We start from the raw sequence: 21,964 nt of genomic DNA, 5'->3' as shown, positions 1-21,964 counted from the left end.
TCTGACGCTGTATGAGTCTGTGGATTAACCTTATAACCAGATACAAACACAAGCTTGACTTACAACCTTGTTGTTACGTCCACAAAAAGTAGTTCTCTTGGAAATAAACTCCTAACATTAAAAATGCAAGAGCCTGCATAGGTGTAAGCCGTCAGTTTGCAAAATGGCAGGTGACCACCAGTCCAGTCATGATCAGAGCTGCAGCGGGTCCTGGTCACCCCATCCTGGTGCAGAGAAGACTGAGGTCTGGAGCTGAAGGGACTCGCTCAGCACCCAGTCAGTTGATGGCAGAGGCCGGACTGAAACCTAGGTCCTACTGGATTAGAGGAACGTGGGCTCTGGTGCTGGAAGATCCATATTCATTTCTAATTTGTGATCCAACTGTTCTTGAGGCCTTGAGCAAAATACAAAATAGCCTTTGAATCTCTGTGTTTTGGTCTGTGAAGGTGAGACTATGCCCACTTCCCAGACTTGTTGCCTGGATGCGCAGCAGTGGACACCTGAAGGGATGTGGTTACCGCACGTGGAAGCCTCCGTGTGCACCAGGGGCCATGCCGGTGTTAACTGCCGTGGCTTATTTTCATTAAGCATTATTTTTTTTTTAATCTCTCTATTTTCAGGGCGCCTGGGTGGCTCAGTTGGTTAAGCGACTGCCTTTGGCTCAGGTCATGATCCCGGGGTCCTGGGATCGAGTCCCGCATTGGGCTCCCCTTGCTCAGTGGGGACCCAGCTTCTCCCTCTGCCTCTGCCTGCCACTCCCCCTGCTTGTGCTCTCTCTCTCTGTCAAATAAATAAATAAAATCTTTAAAAAAAATCTAATTTTCAGCCTTCTTTTCATATGTATTTTAGTTAGTTATCTCAGATCCCCTTTGTAACAAGATGCAGTATACATAAAGCACGGTTTAGTTACTATTAAAAGACTGTGACATGTGAGAAGGGGCCGAGTATGAATGTATGTGGAGTAATTTCTATCTGGGTTGGAGAAGAAAGAATGTGTTCCACTTAGTAAATAGGAAACCGAAAGCATAGACAAAGGTTATAATGATGCAACATATCTTTAAGATGTGTATGTTATAGAGGAGTATTAATTAAATAGTGAACACCTGGAAATATTACTTCTAACTGGTAAGTGTTACTGCTATTAATAAGGAACTGGACGACTCCCTTCTTAAACCAAGCTGTTAGGGCAGGAGCGTAGGGAACAGCCATCGAGCTCTGGCCCTGTTTCGGGAAGGTGTCCTGGCTCTGTTCTTTGGGCCATGCCTATGCCCTCCTGGTGGAAGCTTCCCGGGGGAGGACAGCATGGGGAGCTCCCTTGCTTGTGGTCATGTTTTGCATCTCCTTTGTGGAAGGTGTCCCACAGCTGCACCCAGAGAGCTTTGTGCTAGCTTCTCCTGACTGCGTCTTCTCTTGGTCAGACCCTGGCGCTGCCTGAAGGGCCCGAATCTTTGGCAGCATCTCCTCCATCTACTTTCTTGGCTCTGCTGCTGGGGAGCTGACTTCCTTGCTCACTTCTCTGGCCAGAGCGAGTCACCATTCTGTTCGTTATCTTCCTCCCCTTGCTGCTCGGTGTATCAGTGTGTGCTGAGGGAGCAGGATGCATGTTTCTCAACAAAGAGCTCCTTTCTGACTCCTGGAAAAAAACCGACAGAAGTGCAGATCATCATCATTTTTTAAAGCTAGTCTTCTGAGAGATCAGTAGGGAGGGCATTGAATTATTTGCAGAAAGAAACCATTGACTTTTTATTGGAAAGGTGAGGCTTCCGATAAATGTCCCTATAAAATCAAGCAAGCCACGAATAATTATTGAGCACCTACTAAGTGCAAAACCTACTAAAAGAAATAGAGCAGTGTACTAGGTCAGCATCCCAGCATCTCACAGCTCTTTCGTGTAAATGCCCTGCATGCTGAGAGCTGCTGTAATCGCTTTGGGTCTGCCTCCAGTCTCTGGAGATTTGTGGCCCAATCACAGATTCCTGTCCTGTTGTGAAACAGGAATAACATTTGGGACCCTGGAACAGACTCACGATGAATGGCTGGTTCCTCTGACCAGCAGCTCAATTTCACTTCTGCATTTAATTGCCTGCAAAAGCTGTTTATTGCCTTGTGCACTCCTCCACGGCAACATTATCTCCTAAATAAACATGTTGTACCAGGTTGACAAGGGAGAGGCGCATATCAAGTGAGCAGAAATAAATACAGGAGGGCTCAGAGCTGTACCTGGGATCTCCTTTCACTGTCCCTCTGTCAGGCAGCCTCTGGATTGCTTTTCAGAAGCTGGGACCACCAGATGTGTAGACTGGCAGGTAGACTCCTGTTCGGACCACAGTTTGGGTGTGGTCATAGTGGCAACACAGGTGATTTCATTCCTTCCGGTGGTTATTTTGGGCTCAGTCTGAAGTGTCTTAGAATACCGGTTGCCCATGTATGATGATGCACCTTACTGGATGCATTCGTTTATTAAATAAGCATGCACGGAGATCCTGCTGTGTGTTAGGGATCTGCCACTGAACCAAACAGACAACAATGTGAAAGCAGGTCTTGGGGGGACGAAGGGATGGGAACTTGGGGGTCATCTAAGTGGCCCTGAGTTTGAAACTGAGCTACAGGCAGGAAGGAAAGCAGATTTTGGTATCTGGGGCTTGAGCACAGAGAAGGTGCCCCCTTGTGAGCATTCCTGGGATGGCCCTCTAGCACCTTTGATGGGTGGGGGCGGGGGGGGGGGGGCAGCAGGCAGTGGGCCAGGCAGCGCCTTATAGAAGCCCCTGCCCTTTGATGTTCTCAGTCCTACAACAAGCAGCCTGATGGGGCCCTTTTCACACTGCCTCCTCTTTTCATTAGCGTTGCTCAGGATCAGAACAAACTGTTAGCTAAAAAGATTGAGAGGAAGTGACTTCTTGAGCATGTGCTGGGTGGGGGCAGCAGGGGCCCCTCCCTGTCTCCTGGAAGTCCCATAGGAGAGCCCAGCGGGGATGCAGGTGGCTTAAACCTGGCTCTTGTTCGCAGGACGACAGTTCTCGTTAACAGCGTTTTAAGATATTCCTAAACTTGAAAAACAATATGTCAGAGAAAAGGAAGTAGAATGCAAAATCCACGTCAGGTTTTAAGGTGAAGCAGACTTGAGATACACTTTTGTGTTTGCCTCAGACCACCAAGCTGTACCGTCAGGGACCCCAGGATGATGTGCCTGTGGCCACCTCAGATTCCTGGATAAGTCTGAGCTGAGAAAGTTGAAGTGATCTGTGGAACACAGCTGGTTACAGGGGAGCCAGGCCCCAGCCCTGGGCCCTCTACCCTTGGTCAGGGGCTCTCTCCACAAACAGTCTTGTGATCGCCGGGGCTGCCCGCTCCAAACTATCACCACCCCAGCAGGTAAAACTAGCCTAGCCGAGGCTTCTTTTAGAGCAAGCTGGGTATTGGCCACTTTGTTGGCGGATGGAGGCTGCCTTTTTTCTCAAGAAAGAAAACCTGACAAAGTTTGCCAGCAGACACAAGAAGAGTTTATGAGAACAGATTCCTTTTAGAACATTCCAAGCAGTTTCTTTCCTTAGGAAAAAGTCATTAAAATAGATGCGGTATTTGCTTTGGACTGTTAGCACTAACAACCTTTATTTGATTTCTTGAAGGGGAATTAGAGGGACACAAGTTTATGTTGATTGAAAGTGTTACAGGTTCTGTTGAGATGATGGGGTATATTTATTTTGTATTTGGCCACTTCCATGGACTCTGTAGTTCTGATCATTTTCTAGTTGCTTATTTGGGGTATCTAAGTTAGACGCAGAAAAATATTAGTGCTCCCATTTCCCCCCAAATACCCCCAGTTCTCTTACATGTTCTTGGTGCATTGTTCAGTTTCGATACCTGCAGTGGATGTTGGTGTCCTCTTATTTTACTGGGAATGTGTCTAGTGGTTCACTGTCCTTCATGCGGGTTGTGTTACCTGTGCTGGTTTTTACAGAGAAATGAGAAAATAAGGACAAGGGAGTTTTTCGTAGAGCTCAATTATTCAATTCAAAAAATTGCTTTTAGGGGCGCCTGGCTGGCTCAGCCAGTAGAGCATGCAACTCTTGATCTCGGGGTCGTGAGTTCAAGTCCCACGCTGGGTGTAGAGCTTACTTTAAACATTTTTTTTAAATTGTTTTTACTGAGACTAGGCCCTTCCAACATTTTGTGGAAATAAAATGATCCTATTAGGTGGCAGGATTTCTTTTTGTGTAAATGCCCTCACTCAGCAGCACCATCCCTGCCCCTCCCCGTCTCTTTTTCTTCTCTGTCTTACTAGCCTGCGGTCTAGAGTCTGGAAAGCTCTGTGTCAGTCACCGTGTCACCATGACAACAGCAGAGTTCCCTGGGTCTTCCTCTGCTGCTTTCAGCGATTGTGTCCACTTAACGCTCAGCTTAACTCTTCGCAGGCAGAGTGCTTTGGTCTTTCCCTTCCTTTTTACGGCAGCCCTGTGAATGCCCAGCATTTTGTGGGACTCCTTCCCATGCACCCCCAGGAGGCCCTGCTATCTGGTTCAGTGAGGACTCAGGACTCGGCCGGGTCAGAGGGCCGGTGTCGGAGAATCTTCTATTTAGGGAAACACGGAGTCCCCACAGACCTCGGAGAGTTTAAAGCTAGTGCAGGGAAGGTGTGCGGCTTCTCCCTGTTCGGGGCCACCTTGCCTCTACTGTGAACTTTCTCTTCAGCGGCCTGTCAAATCTTAGCTGCATTTATACCTTTCTGAAGCATACTTCCTCCTGAGGTACTTCTCTTTGAAGGAGAAATAATACCTCCAGTTCTCTGGGGCCTTCACAACACACTCCTGCTCCTGCAGGGAGCAGGCTTCTGTTGGCCATGGAGCTCTGCGGCCTGGACGAGTGCAGTCCCCACTCCCTGCCTCTGAGCTGCCCCCTTGTCTGGTTTCAGATGGTGACAAGCGATGGTCATGACGGCCAGCATCGGGCGTTTATTACGTCCTTCTTGAGGGACTTGCTGTTTTGTCTCACAGATTATGAAGGCTTTGTGCCCTGCGCGCTCTGAGCCTGCAGTGAGGGCAGTTGTGGATAGGAACCAGGGCCGCTGGGGGGCTCTGGGCCTGCAACAGAGCTGAGGGAGGTGGTGGGCATTTCGGAAGCTGACCCCAGACAGATGGTGGGAGGTGGGCTGAGGGGTCTCTCCTAGCGGCGGCAGGGCACAGGGTGGGCATTTGCGCAGAGTATTTGGGTGGAAAACATGCGCATGACAGAAGAAAGCCGGAGTGGCCTCTGGAAACCTGGCCCGGGGCGGGGGGAAGCGGTGCTGACGGAGAGCATCCAGGCCAGGGACTGGACCCTGAACATCCTGAGCGGCTGTTTGTCAGCCTGCCTGGAGTGGTCTAGTAACATCCAGGCATTCCCGGTGGAGTGTAAGCTCAGGTTTTTAGGAACCTGGGAAGACTCTGGTACGTGTTCAGTGTGATCTGGACCGAGCTGGAAAACCCTGCAAAGGACTGGTGTACCCTGGGGACTGCTCCATATTCAGTCGGGGGCAGAAATAAATACATTATCAGTCTGTTGTGAGATTGTTACACAACCTGATCTCTGACACAGTAGCATCAGGTCAGTAAATAATACAGTCATTTGGGGATTCTGTAATCTACTTGAAAACCAGATAATTAGATCACAGTTCTTGAAAGCTTTCAGATTTGATTTGGTTGGACTGGTGGACAAAATCTTACCTGTTTATGTTTTACCTTTTAGCTTACATTTTTTTCCTAAGCAGATGTGAATATGATACAAAATTAGTTGCTTTTCAGAATGTTTAAGTACATGGCTGGGTGAGGCTCAAATTTCTTGGGAGCCCATTTTGTATGGCTTGCTAAGTGTCCCTCATTACTTGAATAAAGACCAAAATCAAGGGAATGTGTAGGAGAGGCTGGTTGGCCCTATTTTTAGAAAACTATATTAGGAATATGAAAGTAGAAAGGTAAAACAGGGTTACAAAAATCTCCGGGGCACCTGGTTGGCCGGCTCAGTTGGTAGAACGTGTTACTCTTGATCTTGAGGTTGTTAAGTGTGAGCCGCATGTTGTTGGATATACAGATTACTTAAAAATAAAATCTTAAAAAAAAAAACCATACTATCGAAAAATCTCCATCATATTACAGAGTGTGTATAAGAAATTCATTCACGCATTCATCATTACCATTCATTTACCGAGTCCCAGCTCTGCCCCCGGCACGGTGCTCACCTCGCTCATCCCCCCAGGGGTAACTCTCAGGGAAGTGGATGACAGGAGAAACTTAAATGAGTTTTACTACCTTTTTTTTTTTTTTCAATTTTACTTAGTTATTTTAGAGTGAGAGAGCATGCAGGGGGCGGGAGCAGGGAGAGAGGGAGATCATGACCTGAGCCCAAATCAAGAGTTGGATGCTTAACCAACTGAGCCACCCAGGCACTCCATGAATTTTACTAATTTTTAACCATTCTCTGCAGAGAGTAGACCCCCTTACTGACCACCCTCAAGACAGATTGCTCCCAGGGCCCTGTGGGCATCACCCTGGCTGTGCACAGCCTCCAGGGATGGGGTTCATAAGAAGATGGAGAAACCGGGAAAAAAGGGGTTACGTCCTCATTTTGGTTTTCACATCTTTTCATCTCATTCTTTCTCATGAACATTCTTTTTGGCAGTTAGTCATTCTTATCCCGGGAGAATGAAGGAAGACAAAGTCATCCCGTCTTGAGTAATGGTATGAGCTCCAAAAACGTGAAGGCACATTCTTCTCTCTCTCTCTCTCTCATACTCTGTATGTAACAGTGGCAAGGTAGGATCTGGAGTTGGGTTTTCAGCTTTTTAAGATTTGAAAAGTAGAAAAAGTTCAGAGAATGGGGTTTTCTTTCACATACCGAGCAAAAGGTTTATGTATTTAAAATACGTATGTAATGTGAAGGGTTGTCTGTCTCCCTCTTTGTTAACAGACCGTGGCATACCTGGGAAAGGGCACCCAAAAGAGGGGTCCTGGAGTGTGACCACCACCGTCCCGCTGGTGTGCCCACAGAGGGAGGCCCCCATGGGGGGAAGGGACAGGGAAGGTGCAGCAGGACAGGTGTTGAATAGCCTTACGGTCTGAGCACTTCATATCTGCCATTCCGCTCACCCCCTACAGGCAGCCCTCAGGGATTGTTACCGCCTCTGTGGGGGAGGAAACAGACACTCAGACACTTGGGGAGATGAAGCAACTTGCCGGGATCACAGAGCTGCTGAGCAGGGGGGTTGCATTTGAGCTGGGGTTTACCTGACTGCAGAGGGCACGCCCGTTCCCATTCTTTCTCCCTGCCTTCCTAGAACAGCACACATTCTTGGTTTTCCTTGTAAGAAGCCTTAACAGGTGTTACACAGTGTTTTCTTATATTTTATGATATGTCTTATCAGATCTTAGAGGATGTAACGCATCTTACCTGTTTTCCGAGACTTGGTATGTTAGAGACAGTGGAGACTCCTGTGTCTTCATAGGATTAACCAAATTTAAATCGCTGAGCTTATGGTCCTTAAGCATGGTTCTGTGGTTCCCCATCATGTCCTCTCTCCTGCCGCCCCCTCTTCTATGCACTTTAGGGAAACAGATTTCTGGTCATTCTTGTGTCATTTTGGTTACTTAGAGGTGGGCTGTCCGTCCTAGTCTTGGTGTGGCCTTTCCATGACGCTAACCCAGTGTGAGTTGGGCGTGCCTCAGCAGCCTGCATTCGAATTTTTAATACCAGCTCGGGTGAAGTGTGTGAGTTTGTGCGTGTGCTCATGTGTAGAAGCTGGCCCCAGACAGTCTCACCTTGCCCTCCGAGCAGTCCGTCATGTTCAGTACTCATAAGATACCCTTCACACTGCTGATTTATGCTAAAAGTATCCTAATGTTTCTGACAGCTCATGTGTGACATGAATATAATCCATATTTCTTAGAGCAGCTAATCCAAGTGGCTTATTTCCCGATACTGCTGATGGGGTTATATCTCTTGATGTCACAGCCGTTGAGATTCTGATGGCAACATATTGTTTGTGGGTCACTAGTTTTGTCTAAAACAGTAGGTTGGAACAGAGTAGCAAAGGTTAATTAAGTTTGTCCATCAAGATGGGAACAGATATGGATGTGTCTAATGCTTCTGGTCCTAAAATCAAAGTTCCTGAATGCGTGATTGCAGGCCTGTTTTCTTCTCATTTTCAGACTCTCCCCGCCCCCCCTCCAAAGTTTCTTATTTGATCTTGAAGCAGTGAAAACAGGAAGAACTGGTAAAAGCCACAGGTAGTGAGGAGGTCTTTATAATCAGCAGACATCTTAATTTAAAATGGGAAAGGCTGCGAGGTTTAGTAGAGAGGCTTCCGAGGCCAACTTGCTTTGTTTGCATCCTGCTTCTCTGCTTAATCCTTTTATGAGTGGAAGCCAGTTACTTGATCCCCCTGAGCAGTTAGTTCTTCTTTATGTTAATGATTATTACACTGAGGACTCCATGAGAACACAGGACAGGTCTCTGTAGTATCTCTCAATGAATTTACTCAGTTTTACTTTACTTCCCTCCTCTGAAAGTCCATTCGTCCTGTGGTCAAGAACCAACATTTTCTCAAGAAAGTTACTTTAAGAAAGTCACCATCACAAGCCCCCACCGCCTTTCTGAAGAGTGTTATTAGGCTTTCAGAAACTTGCCATGTTAGTGGAAACGGGGAGTCCTGTGTCTGGATAGTTATCAGCCCAAATATAAAAATGCAGACTTTCCATGCCCTTTTCCACCAGCTACTGTACTGAAGCTGTGTTTTCTGTTGGCTTTCAGGTAAATGATGCTTGCGGTTCTGTCTAGCTCTGCGTGACTTTAGGTGGAAAGTGGGGGTTTGTGGTTTACATTTGTGAATCAGCTCACAGATGTAAGTACTGACGCAGGAGCTGGATAATCCTGCATAGATGTGTGGTTTGGGAAAACGAAGGGGGCGCTGGGCTAACTGCAGCCGAGACTCTTGGCCAATAGACCACCCCTCCCTCTCTCTGTGAGCCCCCTGAAGTGCATCTGAATCTTTCCAGGGTCCAGGAAAAGGAACCATTTTATAAAATGGGCTTTTTCTTGTGTGTACCTGTTTTTGAAAGTCCTTGCTTTTACCAGATTTATATACCGATGCCTTTCAGATATTTTCGACAGATCCACAGTAAGAAATGTTTAATATTGTCATAGGGCTTATGTTTACGCATACATATAAATGCAAAATGAAACATTTCATGCAACAGTTCTTTCCCATACCATATACAATGAATTTTCAGATTTCTCTTCTATTTTATTCTATTCGGTTTCATTCTGTCCACTTCTGTACTGTTATTTATTTATTTATTTTTAATGCTGATCACAGCCTGCTGAATTAGGTCACTCACGGTCATAGCACTGCATTTTGGAAAACGCTTGTCTAAGGGTAGACCCTGTTCTCAGATGCAGATGGTGAAAACAACCAATTGAGCAGCACAAGTTAAACAAAAATTAATTTGGGTTTTTAAAAATGTGGAAATACTCCTATCTTAATTGTTCTGTACAAGAAGGAGAAGCATAACAGATCACTGATAAATGCGCTTGTTACCCTGATCCCTGTGGGGTGTCCACCCCTTAAAGTGTGTGCCAGGGTGGTGCGACTCTTCGTGCCCTCTCTGGGACTTCTGGGAGTCGAGGGAGGCTTGCTTTTATGTTCTCACCGTCAGTGTTGGTTCTGTATTTCCAAACGACTTGCCTATTTTTCCATGGTGCCTCTTGTGGCTGTTTTTCACGTGTTTTGTATCTACTCTGGTGTTAATCCAGACCTGATATTGAGCTCCTTTCCTTCCATTGTTTTTGAGAAGGCCCCACTCACACACGTTTTATTTTGCGTTTGCGTGTGTCACAGACTTTCTGGAGCTTTGGGATTTGGGGGGTTCACAGCTTCAAGCGTCTTAGATGTATCATTTCTGAATTGATTGTCCTCTCTGCTGTACTGCATGGCCATCCTCTTCTTCCCATTTTCCGTCCCACCTCCCCTCTGAGGAGCCTCCCTTCCGTTTTGGGGCATATAGCTCTTAGTTTCTTCAGCTGACCCTCAAACCTCCATGGTTCACTGAAGAGGTCCACCCAGGCTTTGGGGGAATCTCTTGCAAGGGCCCAGGTTGGCACAAGGCCAGTCTCCACCTGCTGTCCCCGTGGCTTCCTGCCACTGCGAAGGGGCGTGGAGGGCATTCCGTAACGTGAGCCCCGCAGAGAAAGCAAGGTGAGCCCAGCAGAGGAAGTTAAGGAAGCTAGGTGAGAGGACCCGAGGGACAAGGAAGAAAGAGGTGTCCCAACAGTCAGCATATGCCTTGTTAATGTTACAGTCGTCTCTGAAATTTGCTCTTAATAGCCATCATTTTTAGCTCGTATATTAAGAAGAACTCTTTCCAGCTGTGACCTGTGGCATCCCAGAGGATGAGTGAGGTGTGTATTTCAGGAGGTGAATGGGCACTTGCCTTTTGGGTAAAGCACCTGCACAGGCAAAATCTGTGGACGAGGAGGGCTCACAGTGTGTGATTAGGTAAGCGTGGGAACAGGCATCCCATCCGGAGGGTTTGAAAAGAAGCTTCTATTAAAGCTAAAGAAATCCTTTAATGAGGGCGAAAGTCAGCCCCCAGCCTTCACTCTTCACGTCACCAGGAGACCTGGAATTCCACAGTGTGTGAAGAGCCTGCCTTTTTTCAGAAAAATATTTCTCTTCATAAAATCAAAGGTTCATCCCAAATGTAGCTTTTGCAACTTAAAGGGCTGTAAACCACACAACATTGCCAAGGGCATCTTCTCACTGTTCGTTTAAATATTGGGGTTTGCGCTTGGGAGTTTTATCCCATATGGTTCTCGAGAAGTCTGTCCCCTTTCCTGGCCAGCCCTGTTTCTTTGCAGCTGAGCCAGCCTCCGCGAACAGCTAGACCACGGTCTGGTCTTCACGAACTCCTCTCAGCCTGGATGGAGCGTGCAGTTCACTTCGAGACCATGCTCTTCCCGGCTGAAATACTCCCAGACAACCAGTGAAGAGAATTTAGGAATTTTTTTTTTTTTTTTTTAAGGAAGTAGGGTCTAATATTTTTATGTTTTGGGGGATTTTATTGTAACTATAAAAAAGAGTGACTAAGGTATATAAAAAGGAAACCCATGGTTCAGATTTATTGTGCTGTATGTCCTCAACAGTTTAATAAAATAAAACCCAAAGCTCTAGGGTGTTCCTCCGGTGTTAATACTAACACCCTGCACGTTCCCCACCAGCCCAGTTCCTATCTGTAGGTCACACTCTGGTTCAGACTTGAGGTGGGTAATAAGATTATAAAACATGCCTATTGCTTGCCAGCTACCACATGCTAATAGTAATGGGAGTCATAATTCACTGGAATACTGGGTTTTTAGGTTTTACTTGGTTCTTTAGTTTGAAGGAACAAAAAATAAAATCTTGAGAAGAAATAAGACCGCCCTGCATAAAGGAAAAATCATATCCTTTTAGCAGAACTGAACGCTGCCTCTAATTTGTGTGCAACTTCTATCCCTCAGTAGAACTTTGCCCTTTGAGCCGGAGGTGAGGGGCTGAGCACAAGCAGGGACTAGGGTAGTTTAAAGCAAGTTTTCTCAACCTTGGCACTCTTGAAATGCTGGGCTGGATAATTCTTGTTGTGCAGGAGCCGTCCTGTGCATTGCAGCCCCCCTGGCCTCTCCTCACTAGAGGCCCACAGCATACTCTTCTCCTCCCCACCCCCAGCTGTGACTGGGAGAAGGGTCTCCCAAAGTCACCAGATGTCCCCCAGGGGACGGATTGCCCCCAGTTAAGTACTACTGGTTTCAAGTAAAGCAAGTTTCAAACGTTTCCTTGTTTACCCATTTGTCTAATCCAAAAGCAGCCAGGACTGTGATTTTTTTTTGAGTTGGAAGGGAACTAGAAGGGACCTAGTGTTTGAAATCTCATTCTGCCACGCCTTTTTCTAGACGAGTCACAATTTGATTTTAGCTTCACGTTTCAGAGATTTACACACGCGCTTTGAAATGCTATGGTCAACCCTTGAACGGCGCAGGTATGAACTGCACGAGTCCACTTATGTGTGATTTTTTTTTCTGGTCAATACAATACAGTCCTGTAAATGTGCTTTCTTTTTTTTTTTTTGAAGTTTTATTTATTTATTTTTAAATTTTATTATGTTTGTTAATCACCATACATTATATCATTAGTTTTTGATGTAGTGTTCCATGATTCATTGTTTGTGTATAACACCCAGTGCTCCATGCAGTACGTGCCCTCCTTAATACCCATCACCAGGCTAACCCATCCTTACGCTCTCTTAATAGCATTTTATCCCCCTAGCTTATTACTTCATTCTAAGAGTACTATTGGTATGTGTTAATTTACTATGTTATCGGTAAGACTTTGGTCAACAGGAGGTTATTTAGTAGTTAAATTTTGGGAGGGTCAGAAGTTATATGTGGATTTTCAACTGCATGGGGAGGTTGAAGCCCCTAACCTCCTGTGTTGTTCAAGAGTCAGCTGTACATACAACCATCCTTATGTCCAGGTGAACACATGGATGGTTGTTTGTGGATTATTCTTCAAGTTGAATGTGGCTGATGTGATAAATGGCTTCAGCAAATTCATATTTAATAACCTCAAATGGAGTCTGACCCTTTGTATCTTTTTCTTTTCCTCGAAGTCCCAGTGATCTTGGGATTCATTAGGGAAATTCAGTGTTTGAGTTCAAATCCCTCAATTCCTACTTCTAAATAATCCTTATTATCTGATGCTTTCTAGAAACATAAGAGGAATTAAAGGAAAAAATTAACATGCAAGGGTTTGAAATTGTTTATTTTTTTGGTAAGCTTTAGTTAAAAAAAGAAGTCTACAGTTTATTTAAATCTTTTTGCAAATACTATACAATTTGAGATTGGCAGCAGTTGACCAGTCTATCAGACTTAACCTTTTGCATTTTTTAGTTAACACTGGGGATCTTGGTGTTTCATACTTCTTGGGGGTGTGGGAAATATGTCAGTATATCTAGGGCAGTGGTTCTCAATCTTGACATCACATTAGAATTACCTGGGGAATGGATAAAGATGTGGTTAATAAATACAATGGAATAATTACTCAGCCATCAGAAAAGATGAATACCTACCATTTGCATTGACGTGGATGGAACTGGCGGGGATTATGCTAGGTGAAGTAAGTCAGGCAGAGAAAGACCATTATCATATGGTTTCACTCATATGCGGAACATAAGGAATAATACAGAGGACCACAGGGGAAGGGAGGGAAAACAGAATGGGGAAGAAATCAGAGAGAGGGACAAACCATGAGAGGCTCTGGACTCTGGAAAGCAAACTGAGGGTTACTGAAGGGAGAGGAGGGTGGGGGATGGGGTAACCAGGTGATGGGTGTTAAGGAGGGCACGTGTTGTGATGAGCACTGGGTGTTATATGCAACTAATGAATCGTTGAACACAACATCAGAAACTAATGATGTACTATACAGTGGCTAACTGAACATAAAAAAAAAAAAAGAGAATTACCTCGGGAGCTTTGAAATAGCCTGGCGCCAGGCCACCTCCCGGACCACTGAAATCAGACACTCCAGTGATGGAGCCCAGCATCAGCGCTGGGTGAGCTCCTCTTCCGCCAGTGGGAGTGAAGGTTGTGAACCAGTGTACCTTTTTATAAATAAAGTTTTATTGGAACGTAGCCATGCCCATTCATTTGCCAGTTGTCGAGAGACCCTGTGGGTTGCAAAGCCTAAATGATGGCCGTTTGCCAAAAAGGTTTGCTGATCCCTGCTCTAGACTCACAGTGAACATTTTTCAACATTTTGAAAAGAGGCTTTATACAAATTCCGAGTAAAAGGGGAAAAAAACTCAGCATTTTGCAGAGCCTGCAGGTCTCAAATCGTGTCACTTGTACGTGGGGAAAATTGAAAAACATTTTTCTTGAAGAACTGACTTGCAGATGTTGTCAAACCAGAAGGAGGTGTGACCAGCTCGGCACCTGCAGTGGGCGGGGGGAGGCTTCACCATTTATGTTGCGGCTCTCTGCGCGTGTTAAAGCTGACGACTGGGCCTCTCGCTCAGAGTTCATTACGTAGACTGTGTAATGGTCTTGAGGGAGGTCTTGAGAGGCAGAAATGGCTCTTTGATTTGAAGAGAGTTTGAGTTTGGTCTTACCACTGCAGCAATTCTAGATGGCGGCAGACCCCTGAAAAAGTTCCTTTAGCTCTGAGGAATCTCATGTATAAAACAAAAAATCATGAAAAGTCATAGTGTTATTTACATGATTTCCATCCTCCCTCCGTTCAGGTGGGAAGTTGGTGGTCATAAACAATGGATCAAAAGAGTTTTTTAGAAGGTCCTTTTTTGGTCATGGGCCCCTGAAGGTGTGAAGTATGAGAGAAAGGATCATTTACTCTAGTCCCTTGTCACCAGCGTGAGGGTTTTGAGCCAGCAGAATCAGCATCTCCTGGGACTGTGCCGGACTGAGGCCCCACCGCACACTTACTGGATCAGGATCTGCTTAGCCCCAGGCCATTTGCATACACATTAAGAGAGCCCTGGGATGCACTGGTCTAACTGATAATGGGTTCTGTGCAGTTAAGTGACCACTGAGTGTCACTGCCTTCCTCAGTGATTTCATGGCCCCTTAATGGCTCTCCTGACCTGGGCTCGCTCGATAAGGGCAGCCAGTTTTTCCCCTTTGGCTACTTCCAAGCATAGCTTGCTTGCCCTCTTATTTAGTAAGATTTATGTGATGGTAGGAGATGAAAATTGGGCTAGGAGGGGTACCATTTCGTATGCTTCAGAGAAACAGAGTAGGAAAGATAAAGGGAACTTGCCAGATAAACTTCAAGTGAAAGAAAATAATTGGAATAGCCTTCCTTGCTTCTCTAAGAAGCAGTAATCCACCCATCAGAGCATTCATTTGTGCCGGGGAGCACTTGGGAGGGTCGAAAATGAGTCTCTTGAGCTTCTCACATTAGCCCACGGAAGTCAGGGGCTCAGGCCTTTGCAGCAAGCAGTGCCAAATATTCAAAGTACACATAGGCCTTCAGTCACTGGAAAATTGTCCAAGATTTAATGTCCATAGATAATCTTGAGGAAGCCCAGTACATAAGTTTACCCTGCCAGCCCGTCATGTTAGTATGAGTTTCTTAATCAAGTAGCATCATTTGATTGAAAAATGTAATTTTGAACTTACTCTTTAATTCTTGGGCGGAATTGATTTTTCCTGAACGTTCCCTTAAATTGACTTTTTAGATAAAGTTAATACCATCTGAATTTAATTTTTTAAATGCAGTATAAATAATTGAAGTCTAGCTGTTCTTGCTGGGACGATAGCATCAGCCCTGTAATGCTCAGTGTCTGTACCAGGGGCCGTGCAGGAAACAGAACAGTTCTGCATATTTGCGGAAGGTCGGGGGGCTTCCAAGTCTTCAGGTCACATCACCTTGGCTTTGAATGAGAGGTCGGGAAGCAGTGGAGAGCTGCTCCTTACACGAGAGCTGCCCCAGTGTCCCAAAGGCAGTCTGATTGCCAGAAAGACACATGACCGCAGAGTCTGCCTTCCCCATCTCCCTTCATGTCCTATTTGCAGAATCCACGTCCCCTCCAGGACCCTGGTGACAGGAGGGTGTGGGAAGTGGAGATTCCAGACTTGGGTTTTTGCTACAGACGTGAGGACAGTATGGGGTGCGTCATTGCGCGAATGACAACAGCTTACACTTACACACGCGTTGCGTGTTGTCTTTTTAAAAATACTCTTTTTATATACACAGTGAGGTAACTAAGGTGAGACGCCTGTTCTACACATGAGGGAAAGTGAGGAAGCAGATAACTTGCTTATGGCTAAATAATGAGTTACAGCGACGTGTTGGCTTCTAGGCAGTGGTGTCCCCTCTCTATTGCTCTCTTTTCCTTAGTGCTTGTTAATTGAGTATCATGTGACCAAATGCAGCTTCACAGAGGCTCTAGTAGGGACCCCAAGATAGAAAAGGCACCTTAAGGATGCAGTTAGAGTTTCTAGGGTCATTGCACTGGGGAGGCGTATTCATGGTCGAGGGTACTTCCAACAACAATGGGCTATTCTCTTAAAGAATCAGACAGTTCTTGTAATCATTGTACAATGCAACTTTGGGCTCAGTGTATTCCTTCTTTTTTTTTTCTCAAGCAGATGAAAAACTCGGAGAACCGCCACGCAGTGAGTTCCCAGTACAGGATGCATTCTTACTACCCGCCTCCCTCCTACCTGGGCCAGAGCGTGTCCCAAATCTTCACTTTCGAGGATGGCCCCTCTTACTCAGAAGCCAAAGCCAGTGGTAGGTGTCCGGATGCACAGCCGGGATTGGGGTGGACGGAGGATGAGTAGCCATCACTGGGTCTCTAGACCTCTCCAAGGTCTTGCAAGTCAGGAGCTCTTGGGAGGTTGCCATGTGACTCCTTTGTGAGTATCCTTTACAGTATTCCGTTATGGAATGCTTTTGCTTTAATATCACGTTTTTCTTTTCTGACTACCTGGAGTGACAAGAATAAAATGAGAGGCTCCCATCAAAAGCTAAAAAAAATGTATTTTCAGGAGGAGCACTACGAAGTACAAGTTGAAAGGAAAATGTGGCTCAAATCCTGATATTTTTGGTAAAGTGAATTTCTCTGTATTGAATACTTGATTGAAAACTTCTCCATTTTAAAATTGAAGGCGTATTCATCTTTTGGGGAGGAAATAAAATAACTTAATAAAACATTTTTGAATACAGTAGATTTCAGACTTTATGCAGTAGCAATGCACATAACTCTGTTATAATAGCTTTAAAATAAAAAATGACTGTTTAATGAACCAAAGTGCTTTGAAATACGCAATTCCTCAACTTCAATTTTAACCTCCCCAGCATTTACACTGTGGTGATGGGCAGGTCTTTTATGACTGCTGTGTTTTTAGGCCCTGTTTTTAAGTTCTTTATATTTAAGCTTTATCTTTTGATCTAGGAAAGTGAGAAGCATATACAGTCGAGACTGTACGTAGAAATCAGGGCAATAGTGTGTGACTTGGTAGTAAACCCGACTGTTGGAACTCACCCTCCACTAAATAAAGAGAGGTTTGTTCTCTGAATAACTTGACACTCTACAGAGAACTTATTTCTACTGTAAAGCAGGTGTTTAGAGAACAAGAATCAGAACCATCCTTTGATTTCCAAACTCAGGACAAGGAAGTCTAAAAAAGCTGGGCAAGTTATGCCTTATTTGCCATACTGAAATAAAATAGAGGATTTCATTAATGCGTAATATAGAGGACAAGGGAACGGATCTGTTTGAACTGTAGAGGAACTGAAGTACACGTTATTGATTGCACTTTGACTTTCATTAATGACCATTTTTTTTGTCAGGAGTGGACAAGCTCAACTCTGTATTATAAATATCCATATTATGGAATGTATGCCCATATGGTCCTTCTTTCATACTGTCTTTGATTCTACGTATTTATCTGGCTTTTAAGCTCTTTAGGGACAGAGAACACATTTTACATATCTTTTTACCTGCTATGATGCCTTTTATTTGTTATTTATTGGTTAAGCAAGTGAATTAATGAATGAATGAGGTATTATTTTTTAAGTGAGCTTGCTACTCTGTAAAGAAACATCAGCCTAGAAGGTCAGGATCCTAACTCATGGTCTGTGGAATCAGTGCAGAATTTAGTGATGAAGCAGTTAAGGAAACGTTTGTTCATACAGAAAATTAGGAGTTAACCTACTTTCAGGAAGAAATTGCTTGAGCCTCTTGCTCGAGGAATAATGGAATATTCCCAGAAGCACTCGCACTCTTGAGAGAAAGGTGTAAATTCAGAGCAGGGCAGTAAGATGAAAAGATAAGAGGAAATTTATTAGAGCAGAGAGGGACGGGTATGAAGAGGAGCAGGAAGCATTTGAATTTATGGCAGAAAAGGAAAAGGCTCAGAAGGAAAGAGGTTACAGTCCAGGACAGAAAGGACCTGAGCACCAGCACTCACTGGGAAAGACAGGGTGGCTAGCAGTGAGGTTTTCTCACGTTTTTGCTGGTGAGACGTGTGTCTGAAGGCGTGAGGAGGCCTCAGGCTTACCCTTCTGGTGCCCCTCTCCCTCACTACTAGCCTCACACCTGAGCGAGTTAGTTAGGATGAGCTACAGTGAAACTCCGTAATACCTACTTTCGAACAGCCATGGAGAAGGAGAATATGAATCAATAGAAAATCCAAATCTCAGCTAATTGTTCAAAGAAATGTGGCTTTATGACTTCCAAATGCATGGTATTTGGGGCTTCTGTGTTGCTTGGAATGCTTACAGAGCAAGTGGGAAGGGAAGAGGGAGGAGAAAGTTGTGTTTGGGGGCCAAAAGGACACCCCAGGGGTCCTCTCTTGGAGCACTGGGTCCTCAGTTTTATCATCAGCATTGGTACAAGTAGGCACTCGGGGACAGCTTAGGCCCTTCCGCTGAGTGGGGCTGAGGCTGGTGGCCGGGTGTGGAGGCGGGGGTGGGGGGGCGAGACAGCAGTGTATTCACTTCTGACGAGGTGACAGAGGCTGGCCAGTAACCTGTTGCATTCATCACGCCCATCAGGTATGGGCTGAGGTCTTTTGGTTGGCCGTGTTAATAAGTAAGTTATGTTTGGAAGATCTAAGTGGGGACTTACTGTAAGTAATTTGAAAAACAGTGGTTTTCAGTAGGTTTAATGTTTTCTTTAAAGTATAAATTTGTCATTAAATCAGTTTCTCTTCACCTTCTTTAAAGAGAAACTTAACCTCTCTTTACCATGTAAAGAAAGGAGTCCCGGTTCAAAGTCTTCCTCTGCATTTGCTGGAGATTGCAACATGCAAATAGAATGTGGTGGGGATTCCAGGGAAAGTTCCTTTTGCTGTGTTGCTACTGTTTAATGTTTTTCTTGGTAAAGAGGCTAGGAGGCGTTTCCTCCCCCTTCTATATCCCGAGAAGTGTCAGGAGGTAGACCAGAGAGGCAGTGAGGCCCAGTCATGTAGGACTTTGTAGAGCATTGCAAGCACTTTGGCTTTTATTTCAAGTGAGATGAGAAGCCCATTGCAGGCTTTCTAGCAAAAGCACGGCATGGGAGACATGTCTGCCCTGGGTTTTGGAAGATCACTCTGGCTGTGGTCTAAGAACAGACTATAGGAGTGCAGGGGGGAGGCACGGAGTCCAGTGGAAGGCATTGCAGTAGTCGTTGAGAAAGGTGGCAGTGAGCTAGTCGGGGGTGGGGGGGAACGTGCTGGTGATGACAGGTGGTTTAATTCTAGATCTGTTTTGAAGATAGAACCAACACGATTTGCTGATGGATTTGGGATGTGCCAGGAAGGGAGAAGGGGGGGTGACTCTATAATTTTTTATCTGACCAAGTAGGAAATCAGAGTTTCTGTTCATTGAGGTAAAGAAGACCGGGGTGGTGGGGGGAACAGGTTTGTGAGAATTAGGAGTTTAATTTTGCACATGAAGTTTGAGATGTTCATGAGTCATCCAAGTGGATCGTCAAGTAGGAATTGGATGTATGAAGTCTCAATCTCAAGTTGAGAGGAGACATCCTTGCTGGAAATAAAAGCTTAAGAGTCCAGTGCATAGATGTTATTTGAAGTCAATCTGACGAGAGCCCCTAGAGAAGTGAGTGTAGATGGAGCAGAATGAAGGACTGAAGATTGAGCCCCAGGGCCCTCCAGGGTCTGGAGGTGTGTTGCAGATGAAGAAGTCCAGCAAAGGAGAAAGTGAGGAGGAGAACTAACAGGGCATGCTGTCTTGCAAGCTGAGCAAAGAAAACATTTCAGTGAACAGAGCCAAAGAAGCTGATAGGTCAGCTAAGAGGGCTGGAATCAACCATGATCGGCTGTTGTATGGTGGGAATGAGGGAGGACCTGGACAAGTGGCCATTCGGGTGGGGAGGCGGGAACAAAAGCCTGACTACATTTGGGAATGTGTAGGAGAGAAGATGGGGGCAGGGGCACAGACACTTCTTCAAGGCGTTTTGCTGTAAGGGGAGTCATGGAACGGGGCAGCAGCTGGAGGGGAGCGGAGTTCAAGGAAGACCTTCTCTTTTTCAAAGAAAGAGATAGCACAGTAGGTTTGTGTGGTCCAGTAGAGGGAAGGTTTGCCCTGCAGGCTGTGTGGGGTGGGGGCCACCATCGTCAGGGACACTGGTGGGGTGCTGAGTAAGTAAGACAGGGTGGGGTCCAGGGCAGCGGGCCCCACTGTGGGGGCCTGTGGGGGCCTCTTTACTGGTCTAAGAGGAGGTGAGTAAAGTAACTAAAAGTAAAAACTTCGTAACAGTTTGGCACCATGATTTTATGTCTGTTGAATATAGTTTGAAACTTGGGACTTATTTTTTGTCTTTCATTTTTCTAGGAATTCATTTTTTTATTAAGGTAAAATCCACCTATCACAAAATGAACTGTTAACCATTTTGAAGTATACAATTCAGCCTTTAGGACTTTTGCAGTGTTGGGCAACCATGACCTTTATCTAGTTTGAAGGCATTTTTATCACCGCAAAAGGAAACTGGGTACCTGCTCAGCAGCCATTCCCTACTCTCCCTTCCCCCAGCCCCTGACAACCACTAATTTGCTTTCTGTCTTAATGGACTTGCCTATTCTGGATGTTTCGTGTAAATGGAATCCACAATACGTGGCCTTTTGTGACTGGCTTCTTTCACTGAGCGTAACATTATCGAGCTTCCTCCACACTGTAGCAGGTATTAGTACTGAACTCCTTTTTACGGCCTACTAAGATGCCCTCGTTGTGGATAAACCACATCTTGCTTTTCTGTTCTTCAGTTGATGGACATTTGCGTTGTTTGTACCTTTTTTGGCTGTTGTGCAGAGCTGTGCTGTGGATTTTCGTGTTCTTTGTTTGGAGACCTGTGTTCACGTCTTCGTGTACATACCCAGCAGCAAAATTGTAGGATCGTATGGTAATTCTGGGTTTAACTTTTTATGGAAGCTGCCAGACTTCTGTGTGGCGGCAGCAGCATTATACCTTCCCGCCAGCATATGAGGGTTCCGATTTCCCTAGCTTGCTTGTGTTACTTTCCATTTTTAAATTATGATTCTAGTAATTCATTTTTGTTGTATCTTAGGAAAGTATCAGACCATGGCGGATTGGAAACAAAAACATTTTAGGAGCGCCAAGCTGGCTCAGTTTGGTAGAGTGTTGCAACTCTTGGTCTTGGGGTTGTAGGTTCGAGGTCCACGTTGGATGTAGAGATTACTTCAACATAAAGTCTTAAAAAAGTTTTAAACAAAGCAAAACAGGTCCCTCCCCACAGATAGCTTGAGAAACACGGATCCTGGTACCCACACGGAAGGTTGGCTTACGCATGAATGTGGCCTCTTCAGGGTAACGGATGCAAGTGGTTCACGAAGTGGTGGTCGGAGCACCCTGGAAATCACGCTTCTTCAACTCGGGATAAAGAGGTGATCTCCACAGCCATGCCTCTGTGTTAGTAGATACACTCATGTTAATGGGTGTTAACAGGCATCTTTGTCTACATGTTGAAGTCTTGCGTGTAAGTTCCTAGAGTATACTTGGCTGGCCAACACCTGGGAGAAGGTTTCCATTTCAAGTGAGAAAGACGAACATACTTTGATCTTTTTGTCTACTTCTTCTGCAGTCTCAGTGTGAACGTCAGAGCTGGTGCATTCGGTTTCTTCGGCATCCTTGGATCCTTTACATTCAACCTCTGCTCTTTCAGAAGAAAGAAAAGCACTCATTTGAGGTGCTCATTATGTATTATGAGCTGTTCTTGTATTATTCATTTAGAACACATAGGATGTCAGCAGATCCATGAAGCAGGATATAGAGCGTTATGTTTTCCCCAAAGGTCAGATGGCCCAAGTCAGTGGAAGGGCCTCTCTGAGTTGAAGGCCTCGTGCTCCTTCTGTTATGTCTGTGTTCCCAAATGTGACTTTTTGAATCCATTCAACATTAGCAGTTTTGTAGCCCAGTGAATCT

General features: G+C 45.3%; 1 protein-coding gene across 3 annotated transcripts in view; it reads left to right on the top strand.

The window, feature by feature from the left end:
* DMRT1 (doublesex and mab-3 related transcription factor 1) overlaps window positions 1-21,964 on the top strand; it is a 106,509-nt gene that overhangs the window by 46,014 nt on the left and 38,531 nt on the right. Inside the window, exon 4 of one of the 3 annotated variants that reach the window (XM_081802815.1) lies at window positions 16,162-16,309. The exons of 1 other annotated variant lie outside the window; for it this stretch is intronic. In XM_081802815.1, the coding sequence (XP_081658941.1) occupies window positions 16,162-16,309 (148 nt within the window). The remainder of the gene's footprint in view (window positions 1-16,161; window positions 16,310-21,964) is intronic. One more of the 3 variants, XM_081802816.1, reaches the window with a different exon arrangement.

This window comes from Leptonychotes weddellii, chromosome 14, assembly GCF_054177405.1.
Source record: "Leptonychotes weddellii isolate Sample4059 chromosome 14, ASM5417740v2, whole genome shotgun sequence".
NCBI lineage: Eukaryota > Metazoa > Chordata > Mammalia > Carnivora > Phocidae > Leptonychotes > Leptonychotes weddellii.
This window is presented reverse-complemented; position numbering and strand designations above follow the sequence as displayed.